Source organism: Trichomycterus rosablanca, chromosome 2 (assembly GCF_030014385.1).
Source record: "Trichomycterus rosablanca isolate fTriRos1 chromosome 2, fTriRos1.hap1, whole genome shotgun sequence".
NCBI classification, from domain to species: domain Eukaryota; kingdom Metazoa; phylum Chordata; class Actinopteri; order Siluriformes; family Trichomycteridae; genus Trichomycterus; species Trichomycterus rosablanca.
This window is the reverse complement of record NC_085989.1, coordinates 44,787,478-44,799,630: the sequence shown is the minus strand read 5'-3', so window position 1 is coordinate 44,799,630 and position 12,153 is coordinate 44,787,478. Positions and strand designations below refer to the sequence as shown.

Here is a 12,153-nt window from a genome sequence, read left to right as displayed (position 1 = left end):
TGTGTGTGTGTGTGTGTAGGAACTGGCCGCAGCGGAGCGGGCAAAGAGACAGGCTCAGCAGGAGAGAGACGAGCTGCTGGATGAGATGAACAACCAGAACAGCAAGAAGTAAGACAACAAACCTTCGTTCAGTCATTCCTGCTGTTCCTAAGTGTGATTAAGTATAGCCAATCTACCTATTGGCATGTTTTGAGCTGTAGAAGGAAAACAAGACACAGGGAGAAATTGTAATCAGAAGCAGGAATCAAACCCTGGGCTCTAAGACCCAGGATTTGTGTTCTTTCATCTTTAGATGTCGCTGTGCGATACTCTATACGGCCAAAAGTATGTGGACATTCCTTTTAATGATTGAACTTAGCCAGACCTTCTCTTCCAAAATGTGACCTGAGCTCACACACTCTGTTGACTGAACGGGCACAAATTCCTACAGACGCACTCCAAAGTCTTGTAGAAAGGTTTCCAGTTGAGTGATTCCAACATGTGGTCTAAGTAGAAGCAAAATTCACCTCTGCCTCTCTCTCTCTTAGTGCTCTGACCATGGACGAGAGGCGTCGGCTGGAGGCTCGCATTGCTAAGCTGGAGGAGGAATTCGAGGAGGAGCAGAACAGCACCGAAATCATTAACGATCGTCTCAAGAGAACCATGCTGCAGGTTAGCGACTGCTGAACACCTCTCTGCTAGCTTAATAGCTATATATATGATCAATAGTATATGGACATTGAACCCTAAACTTTTTTACGTAAATAAAGGATTTGTTTTGCATGATTATTATGCAAGTATTACAGAACTGATCATTAAATGTTGCAACTAATAAAGCACTAAAATGAGCTAATGTCTAGCTCGGGGTTTTTCAAATCTTGGGTCGCAACCCTTAGGTGGGTCACGAGCACCAAAAAATTGGGTCAATGGGAAAAATAATATTAAATAAGCTTGTACACGAATGCCCCCTTGTGAAGGCTTTATGTTTTTTATATATATATACAGTGTATCACGAAAGTGAGTACACCCCTCACATTTCTGCAAATATTTCATTATATCTTTTCATGGGACAACACTATAGACATGAAACTTGGATATAACTTAGAGTAGTCAGTGTACAGCTTGTATAGCAGTGTAGATTTACTGTCTTCTGAAAATAACTCAACACACAGCCATTAATGTCTAAATAGCTGGCAACATAAGTGAGTACACCCCACAGTGAACATGTCCAAATTGTGCCCAAATGTGTCGTTGTCCCTCCCTGGTGTCATGTGTCAAGGTCCCAGGTGTAAATGGGGAGCAGGGCTGTTAAATTTGGTGTTTTGGGTACAATTCTCTCATACTGGCCACTGGATATTCAACATGGCACCTCATGGCAAAGAACTCTCTGAGGATGTGAGAAATAGAATTGTTGCTCTCCACAAAGATGGCCTGGGCTATAAGAAGATTGCTAACACCCTGAAACTGAGCTACAGCATGGTGGCCAAGGTCATACAGCGGTTTTCCAGGACAGGTTCCACTCGGAACAGGCTTCGCCAGGGTCGACCAAAGAAGTTGAGTCCACGTGTTCGGCGTCATATCCAGAGGTTGGCTTTAAAAAATAGACACATGAGTGCTGCCAGCATTGCTGCAGAGGTTGAAGACGTGGGAGGTCAGCCTGTCAGTGCTCAGACCATACGCCGCACACTGCATCAACTCGGTCTGCATGGTCGTCATTTCAGAAGGAAGCTGACGCACAAGAAAGCCAGCAAACAGTTTGCTGAAGACAAGCAGTCCAAGAACATGGATTACTGGAATGCCCTGTGGTCTGACGAGACCAAGATAAACTTGTTTGGCTCAGATGGTGTCCAGCATGTGTGGCGGCGCCCTGGTGAGAAGTACCAAGACAACTGTATCTTGCCTACAGTCAAGCATGGTGGTGGTAGCATCATGGTCTTGGGCTGCATGAGTGTTGCTGGCACTGGGGAGCTGCGGTTCATTGAGGGAAACATGAATTCCAACATGTACTGTGACATTCTGAAACAGAGCATGATCCCCTCCCTTCGAAAACTGGGCCTCATGGCAGTTTTCCAACAGGATAACGACCCCAAACACAACCTCCAAGATGACAACTGCCTTGCTGAGGAAGCTGAAGGTAAAGGTGATGGACTAAACCCAATTGAGCACCTGTGGCGCATCCTCAAGTGGAAGGTGGAGGAGTTTAAGGTGTCTAACATCCACCAGCTCCGTGATGTCATCACGGAGGAGTGGAAGAGGATTCCAGTAGCAACCTGTGCAGCTCTGGTGAATTCCATGCCCAGGAGGGTTAAGGCAGTGATAATAATGGTGGTCACACAAAATATTGACACTTTAGGCACAATTTGGACATGTTCACTGTGGGGTGTACTCACTTATGTTGCCAGCTATTTAGACATTAATGGCTGTGTGTTGAGTTATTTTCAGAAGACAGTAAATCTACACTGCTATACAAGTTGTACACTGACTACTCTTAGTTATATCCAAGTTTCATGTCTATAGTGTTGTCCCATGAAAAGATATAATGAAATATTTGCAGAAATGTGAGGGGTGTACTCACTTTCGTGATACACTGTATTTCATTTTGTGTTTCGTTTTGATGCATTGGTTTTGCAACAATTTGTGGCAGGTGCCATCACTGGGTCGTGGTAAAAAATCATGGACAAAATGTGGATTTTTTTAGTTATAAAAATTTTTTTTATCCTAATTGTAAAAAAAATGTGTATTAGCATTTCACTCAAATGTACCATTTATGTCGCTCAGGTGGCGCAGCAGTAAAAACACAGAGCTAGGATCTCAAATACATTGTATTGTGTCTCAGCTTTGCCTGCCGGCTGGGCTGAGCAACCACTTGAACAACAATTGACCTGTTGTTCAGATAGGGGTGGGACTAAGCCGGATAGGGACTCTCTCATAACTAACGCAATTACGACCTCTCTGCTGGCTGATTGTTGGCACCTGCACAGAGATGAGAAAAGAGTGCTCTCAGGGTGTGTCTCTCCGTACACAGTGCTGAGCTGCACTGCACTCGTCAAAGTGTAGATGACAAGATGCATACGGCTGCTGCCCACTTGTCGGAGGGGCCGTGGGTTAGCTTCGTCCTCCTCAGTCAGAGCGGGGATCGGCATTGGTGAAGAGGAAACATGACGCAATCGGGCAATTGGACGCGCTAAAAGGGAGAAAAAGAGGAGAAAATGCGTAAACAAAATAAAGAATTTAAAAAAAGTACCATTTCTAGCATTGGTTCAGCAGTTCATATAATATTTCCTATCCTACGTGTGTGTGATTGCGAGTATCATTAAAATTCGTCTTCGTGGCTCTCAGGTGGACCAGGTGAACGTGGAGCTGACAGCGGAGCGCAGTAGCAGTCAGCGCCTGGAGGGGTCGCGCTCACAGATGGAGCGGCAGAACAAGGAGATGAAGCTGAAGTTGACCGAGCTGGAGGGAGCAGTGAAGGGAAAATACAAGGCCTCTATCACTGCCCTGGAGGCCAAAATCGCTCAGCTGGAAGAACAGCTGGATATTGAGACCAGGTTAGATCATCATGTGGCTAAGAACGCTAAACACTAAAAAAATACTGTTACGAATAGGGATATGGGATAATGATGCACCACAAGATCGTCTGGTTGACGTCACTGACGCTATACAGGCTTAATTCAAAATATGTTTTGCATAGTTTGCACCTAGTTTGGCTTGGTGGGTAACACTGTAGCCTCACAACAAGAAGGTTCTGGGTTTTATTCCCAGGTCGAGCTGTCTGGGTCCTTTTTGTGTGGAGTTTGCATGTTCTCCTCTTACAGTCTGTAGACATGCAGTCAGGTTAATTGGAGATACTAAATTTGCCCTAGGTGGGTGCCCAGGTGGCGCAGCGGGATATTCCGCTAGTACACCAGCGCCAAGATTCTGATCTTGGGCATAATCGGCATTGCCTGCAGCAGACACGTTTCTGCCAGGGCGGGATGGCCGGATTATGTGGGTGGGGGGTCTTCAAACGCTGTGTAACGACCCTGATTGACAGATAGAGAGGCGTCTGTGCTGAGTGCATGGGTGAAAAGGGGTTCCGCTAAGGGATGCGCACGGGTCGGAGGAGGTGTGAGCAACAATGTACCCACCTCGTCTGCAATCAGGGATCCCCCAGCAGCAGAAGACAAATTGACTACACTGAATTGGGAGAAAATGTATAAATAAAATAGAAAAAAAAAAAAAGCTTTGTGTGTGTGGGTGTTTCCTGCCATTTGCTCAGTAAATTGTACCCACTGCAACCCTGACCATGATAAAATGGTGGTAAAACAGACAATGAATGAATGAACATTGTCTGTGAATAGGAAATATTGCGCATGAATGAACAAAGAATGAGCATAAACATTTGTTCAAATATAAATTGTCGGTGGGTAGCACTGTCGCCTCACAGCAAGAAGGTCCTGGGTTCGATTCCCAGGTGGAGCGGTGGTCCTTTCTGTGTGGAGTTTGTATATTCTCCCCGTGTCTGTGTGGGTTTCCTTCAGAAGCTCTTGTTTCCTCCTACATTCCAAAGACGTGCAAGGGAGGTGAATTGGAGATACTAAATTGTCCATGACTGTGTTCCATATAACCTTGTGAACTGATAAATATTGTGTAAGCAGTAACTACCTGTCTTGTCATAAATGTAACACATGACAAGTGTAAAACATGACGTTAAAATCCTAATAAATAAATACTAATCTGAATTGATTGAATCTTATGTTTGTTTAGAGAGAGACAGTCTGCCTCTAAAATCGTGCGTCGTACAGAGAAGAAGATGAAGGAAGTCGTCCTGCAGGTGGATGATGAGAGACGCAACGCCGACCAGTTCAAAGATCAGGTCGGATCCTGCACATCACAAACTCTTCAAAATCGTCTGTACAGTATCATCTTCATACAGTTCATACAGACACGCCGGCCGCTCAGGTGGCTCATCGTATCGAATCTCGGCTCTGCCTTGCCGGCTGAGGCTGAGCGGCCACATGAACAACGATTGGCCTGTTGTTCAGATAAGGGGCGGGACTAAGCCGGATGGGGACTCTCTCTAAGACTAGTGCGATTACGACCTCTGCTGGCTGGTTGGTGGCGCCTGCACGGAGATGGGAAAGGAGTGCGGTAGAGGGTGTGGCTCTCCGTACACAGCGCTGTACGGCACTGCACTCGTGTCGGAGGGGGCGTGGAGCAGCCCCGTCCTCCCCAATCAGGAGCAGGGACCAGCATTAGTGAGAGGATGATTGACGGGAAGAAATTGGATGCGCTAAAGTGGGAGAAAAAGGGAAAAAAAAAAGTAAGGACACGCCTGGTCACAGAGACGTTTCTCTAGTTATAATATTTTCGACATTTTAAATTATAAACAGAAGCAGAGTGGAATAATGCAGTGACCCAAAAATCATGAAAACTGTTTTTTTTTTTTTTTACGTAAGGGACACGTTTTGCCTTGATAACAGCTTTGCAAACTCATGGATTTCTCTCAACCCTATAATGGTCTCGCCAAACAGTTGAGATGATCACAAAAATGCTGCAACTTTTCATGGATGAACTTTCAGCTTCTAGCTTGAAGGTGAAATATAGGTTAGAAAAGCTGTTTCCTTAAAGTCTAAGTAGGTAGCACTGTCGCCTCACAGCAAGAAGGTCCTGGGTTCGATCCCCAGGTGGGGGCGGTCTGGGTCCTTTCTGTGCAGAGTTTGCATGTTCTTCCTGTGTCAGCGTGGGTTTCCTCCGCGTGCTCCGGCTTCCTCCCACAGTCTAAAAACATGCAGCCAGGCTAATTGGAGACACTGAATTGTCCTATAGGTACCTAGCCGCTAGGGATCATAAACCAGTGCATTGTAGTGCTGGTCCCAAGCCCGGATAAATAGGGAGGGTTGTGTCAGGAAGGGCATCCGGCGTAAAAACTGTGCCAAATCAGTAATGTGGATCACGATCCGCCGGCGACCCCTAACGGGAGCAGCCGAGGAAATAGAGAGGCTGTTTCCTTAAAACCACAGTGTCATGTACCAATATTTTGAGTTTAACACAAGCCAACCAAGGAGTAGATACGGCCCAAACAAGATTATCTAAATACAGCTTATTTTTACACAATCAGACTCAAAGTAAGCTCAATCAAATGGTTGAGCAGACCATTAGAGGGTTAACCAGCTTCATTCAGATTTCCGAGTGATGCCGAGCACTTGTTGCTTTATTTCCCTTTTGACTGGTAGTGTTCGCTGTGGCGTCACAAGGCTAATGTAGCTAACCTAATGGAAACTGTTGGCCACCGGAAACATTAGCGCTGACAAGGCTGTGTGTGCTTCCGCAGGTGGAGAAACTGAACAGCCGTATGAAGCAGCTGAAGAGGCAGCTGGAGGAGACCGAGGAGGAGGCACAGAGAGCCAACGCCTACCGCAGGAAACTGCAGAGGGAGCTGGAGGATGCCACTGAGTCTGCTGATGCCATGAACCGTGAGGTCTCCTCACTCAAGAGCAAGCTCAGGTAAACCAGACCTAACACAACAAGGCTTCTGGGAAATTATCTTCCATCTTTGTATTGTTATTATGATTGTGAATCAATTTCACCTGCTTGGGTGCAAATGAAAGTGACATGTGCTCTGGATAGGCAACAGCAAGACAACCACTAAAAAGGGAATGGTTTTGCGGGTGGTGACCACAGACAAATACTCTCTCCTCATCCTTCCTGACTGATTCTTCTCTAGTTTTGCCTTCTGCTAGTGTCCTTGTGGCACCAACAGCTCATTCAGGTTCCACAGATAGTCCAGCTTCTCCAGGATGGCACATCTTTATGTATGCTGTGACTCCAAGCACAAGAGCATGGGCATGATCCATTACACGAGGAGAGCTGGACATGGTCGTAGAAGAGCATCAGTCCAGCAGCAGGGCAGGTATCTGCTTCTATGTGTGAGGAGGAACAGAAGGAGCACTGACAGAAGGAGCATAGCAGGCTGGAGGCTACTGGTGTGCATGTTTCTGACCAAACTGTCAGAAACAAACTTCATGAAAGTGGTGTGAGGGCCCGACATCCTCTAGTGCGACATGTGATCACAGCCCAACACCATGCAGGTCGATTGGTTACACTAGGGAACACCAGAATAGGTGGATCTGCCATTCTCTTCACAGATGAGAGCACGTTATAGCCAATGGTACCCTGACTGTTACTAGGTTACCGAGACAAAATCGTCAGAGCCACTGTCAGATCTTACACTTTACGGGGCAGGACAACGGCTAAAGTGTAAAGGCAGTCCCCAGTAAGGAAAGTAGCTATTGGCTGTCCTAAAAGTCGCTAGAAGTCGCTAAATGATGTCATCGCCTAATTTGCATAAGAGTTAGCACATGTCGGTAGGTCTATATCTTATTATAAATAGTGTTATACAACAGGTAGTTCCGACCTTACAATCTGATTGGCTGAGAAGCGTTCTAACTGTGCTGATCTTCATGATAACAGCACGGCCTTTTCACACTACAACTGTATTACTCCTCTGAGGCGTTGCCAGTAACGACAAGCTTCATGCACACAAACATGCACGCAGGTGATCCACAGACTTTTTTTTCCCGATCGCGATATAAATCCGTTATCTGATATACTGTACAATCTAGCGCTGTGTGTAGGGAACATAAATCCGTGATCTGATACACAATCTAGTGCACTATGTAGGGAACATAAATCCGTGATCTGATACACAATCTAGCGCTGTGTGTAGGGAACATAAATCCGTGATCTGATACACAATCTAGTGCACTATGTAGGGAACATAAATCCGTGATCTGATACACAATCTAGTGCACTATGTAGGGAACATAAATCCGTGATCTGATACACAATCTAGTGCACTATGTAGGGAACATAAATCCGTGATCTGATACACAATCTAGTGCACTATGTAGGGAACATAAATCCGTGATCTGATACACAATCTAGTGCACTATGTAGGGAACATAAATCCGTGATCTGATACACAATCTAGTGCACTATGTAGGGAACATAAATCCGTGATCTGATACAATCTAGTGCACTATGTAGGGAACATAAATCCGCGATCTGATACACAATCTAGTGCACTATGTAGGGAACATAAATCCGCGATCTGATACACAATCTAGTGCACTATGTAGGGAACATAAATCCGCGATCTGATACACAATCTAGTGCACTATGTAGGGAACATAAATCCGCGATCTGATACACAATCTAGAGCACTATGTAGGGAACATAAATCCGCGATCTGATACACAATCTAGTGCACTATGTAGGGAACATAAATCCGCGATCTGATACACAATCTAGAGCACTATGTAGGGAACATAAATCCGCGATCTTATACACAATCTAGTGCACTATGTAGGGAACATAAATCCGCAATCTGATACACAATCTAGTGCACTATGTAGGGAACATAAATCCGCGATCTTATACACAATCTAGTGCACTATGTAGGGAACATAAATCCGCGATCTGATACACAATCTAGTGCACTATGTAGGGAACTTTAATGTGTTTGTAACACGAACAGTTAGCTTAATAGCCCAGTTAGCAGCTCCTAAGAGTTCTGTTATCACCCATAATCCTTTGGTGTGTGCGAGAGGTTTTTTATTTCTTTTTTTTCCCTTCGGAGGTTCCTGCCTTCTTCTTCTTCTTGTTCTTACCTCCCTAAGATGAGTTTTTGCAACTTGGGATGTCTGCTTTGTAGTGTTAAACTTTATATTGGTTGTGGAACTACTTTTTGGCGGAAGGTATTGTCAATATTAAAGCATATTTATTATGAAATTCAGGACTTCTTTGATTTAATTTCTTTCTTTATTTTGTAAAAACTGTTGTATAAAAGCAATAGAACACTCGAGGTCATGTGTTATCACAAATAACATCACGGCTGTGATCTACGTCACTCGCCTTCGGCTCGTGCCTGCGACCGAATCACAGCCGTGATGTTATTCGCGATAACACACTCCCTCTCGTGTTCTATTGCTTAAGTAGCACATCTCGATAGGTCTTTATACTATTATAAACTATCGGTAGCAAATCTCGATAGATCCATTTATCTGTATCTCAGACATATATCTCAAATTTATTTATTAGGATTAAATTAAATTAAATAAAATTTTATATAAGCCAGTATACAAAACATTTTGTAGTAAATAATATGCTAACCCTCTATGAGGAATATCTTCTAAGGTTTTGCCTCAGTGATTTATCATACCCTGTTGGATAAGATCCCAGTGAGAAATATCTATAGCTACAAAAAACATGGAATAAGGAACAAAAAATAAGAACAGAACTGACAAGGGAAAAGCAACAAAATAGTTTTATGTATACAAACAGCTAAGTACAAGATAACGTAATAAATGCTCAACATATTCACTCAGTAATTAACTTTATTAGACACAACCTTTACTGTACCAGTTGAACTGCTAAGAAAGCACAAAACTGAAAAATAACCGAATACATTTTGTGTTGTCGTAATGTTACGGTCGCAGATGGTTATTTAAAAATGATTGGCTTCCCTAGATGTATGAAAAACGCTCTAAAATCACTGAACGCATGTAAATAAAACGTTAACACATAGCATTAGATAAACAACTGTTATTTAACTGTATTCAATCAAGTATAGCTCATTTGAGCACCGTGCACAGTTCTGAAATAGATAAAAAAAATAAGTCACATAATATCGGCATTACATACACTTAAACTTTAAACTTTTATAACTAAAACCATACATTACTAACCGCTAGTAGAAATAAATTAGGCAAAGGTAGCACAGAATTATAGGCGTTCTACTCAACAGATGTGTGCATGCTCGGTAGGACAAATCGATGGGTAGGATAAATACGGCAGCACCCGCTGCTCGTTGAGGACAGTAACTGCAGAACGAAATGTGCTTTCACGTCCGAGTCTCCAAAGGTCTCCAATAACACCAGAAAAAGTCGCTAGATTTGTCGCTAGTTGCTTTAAAAAAAAAATTTAAAAAAAAGTCGCTAGAGGGGTCTGAAAAATATAGCTAAGCTGCTAAAACTAAATATAGCTAAGTTGGCAACACTGGGAGTTCCTGGATGATGAAGTCAATGAACCTGAATCCAGTTAAGAACTTATGGTATGTTATAAATCAGCGCATCCAGTGCTACCAAATAATGCTTAGGAGCTTAGTGATGCCTTGATCCAGGTCTGAAAGGAAATGACACATCTTGGCGTGTTTACAGGCACATGGGGGCCATACACACTCCTGATTCTCACAGAAAGTCACACAAACTGGATCAGCTTGAGATTAAAATCTTTACTTGGGTTTTCTGTGTAATGTTAAGTCCAGGTTTAAGTGAGTTGATTATTTTGGTTTCCACTGACCATTGTGTTATATTGTTCTCAACAAATGACACAGTTTACATTAGTAAAGATTTTCAACTTGAATCTTTTGTTCATTAAGATTCAATGTGTGATTAAAGTATTCTGACTAAAAAAATTTGGGGGGTGTGTTTTTTTACAGGCGTGGAGATATTCCTTTCACCATGCGCCGCATCGTCAGCCACACCGTCACTCTCGAGAGTGACGACGATCCCGAAGCCAAGGGCGAAACCCAAGAACCCAAACCTGAATAAAGAAGAACCCGGAGTTCTGGCTGTGTTGTAGTACTATAGTACTGAACTGCAGCATTTATATAAATACACACATACATACACTCAAATGTAACTGACCATAGTGTGTACTGGAACTTAGATGCACACACGGATGATTTGTTAGTGCCATAGCAAAAACACACACACACGCACACACACACACACACACACACATATTTTATCGTTTGACAATCAGTACTCCTGTTCGCTCAACCAAGGACCAAATTTCACTTTGATTCCTGCTTATTCTCCAGGAATTTGATGATATGGATGATATTTTTGTAAGGACTCATAGCACGCAGGCTTTGTGTTTCTCAGTCTATTTTTCTAGTTCCAAAAGTGAACAGAAGTGTTTTAGATGGTTAAACAGTGAAGAAAACTATTGGACGGGGACCAAAACGACTTTCTCTTGATATATAGAAGTGTATTTTACTTGGAAGGTTTTATAATGGTGTAAGGACAAACATATAGAGCTCATTTACGATAACTGCTGCGTGATTTTCTCTCTTGTGCCCGTATGTGTTGGTAAATCAGAAGCTATGCAATGTGTAGTACTGTATAAAAGGTAGCTGCTGACACTATTTTCCACTTTTGGGCTTTATGTAACTCAGATTTGTGCACCAAACTTAGGCTTTAACTCATACGATCACCAGAAATATTCAGACGTGCACCAAAATTATTATATACGTCTCTACACTGAGCAGTATAATGGTTATGTGTCCAAACACCACTGAAGGACGAAGCAGAGCTCATATTAGAGCCACTGTGCACTATAGCCTTAAAGTCATACATTCATATATTTCTTTTTCCTTATTTGTTTTGTAATTTGACATTTTTACAGGGGGCTAGAGGGTAGATTCTTCTTTCTCACAGCGCACTGTATTCTCTAAGCACTTGCAGGATTAGCCGGACCTTCAGGTGTTCACTGTCCGATACGTCAGTCAGGAATATAACGCCACGCTAAATCCTACATGCCGCTGGGTTTTTAGATTTGTGCCTCAGACGAAGCATTGTGCTCGCTTCAGCTTTCTCGCTCACACTGCTGGGAAGTGAGAGGAATTCATAACGTTTGAATAGCTAATATCTGGCTTTTGACATGAGGAAACTATAATGCAAAAAAAAAATCCTAATTTTGTACTTCTTTCTCTGCAACTCCTAAATGATATTCAGAGTTGTGACCTGTTGGTATTATGCAAATAAACATGGCTTTCTAAATATCTACAATGGACCTGCTGTGTCTTTCTTCTTTCAATACATTTGTTTTGAATAAAAGTCTTTTGATGTGAATAAGATTTTAAAACGATTAAAGTTATCTTTGATCAGACTATTTTAAAAGCATTTTTGGAACTCATACTGCAATACTTTTAGAGTAACTGTTGGCTCACTTTTTTGACCTTGCATACCATTTGCATCTGTCCAGGATGATTTGCAGTTTCAAGAATTGTAAAACTTCTTCACCTTGACAATAAGCTCTACTTGGAAAGTAAAATTCTGAAATGAGAAAACCAGATGCAATTTAAAAAATCTTTTTTTTCTAAAGTATACTTTTTAAATATAATGTCCT

At 42.7% G+C, this 12,153-nt stretch overlaps 1 protein-coding gene across 3 annotated transcripts in view; it reads left to right on the top strand.

Moving 5' to 3' along the window:
• The window catches only part of LOC134334113 (myosin-9-like), a 90,055-nt gene extending 78,242 nt beyond the window's left edge, over positions 1-11,813 (top strand). For all 3 annotated transcript variants that reach the window (XM_063016314.1, XM_063016300.1, XM_063016308.1), the window contains 6 exons: positions 20-108; positions 528-651; positions 3,319-3,527; positions 4,726-4,834; positions 6,293-6,465; positions 10,460-11,813. In XM_063016314.1, coding sequence (XP_062872384.1) covers positions 20-108; positions 528-651; positions 3,319-3,527; positions 4,726-4,834; positions 6,293-6,465; positions 10,460-10,571 — 816 coding nt within the window. In that variant the 3' untranslated portion in view covers positions 10,572-11,813. The remainder of the gene's footprint in view (positions 1-19; positions 109-527; positions 652-3,318; positions 3,528-4,725; positions 4,835-6,292; positions 6,466-10,459) is intronic.
• The last annotated feature ends 340 nt before the right edge of the window (positions 11,814-12,153 follow it).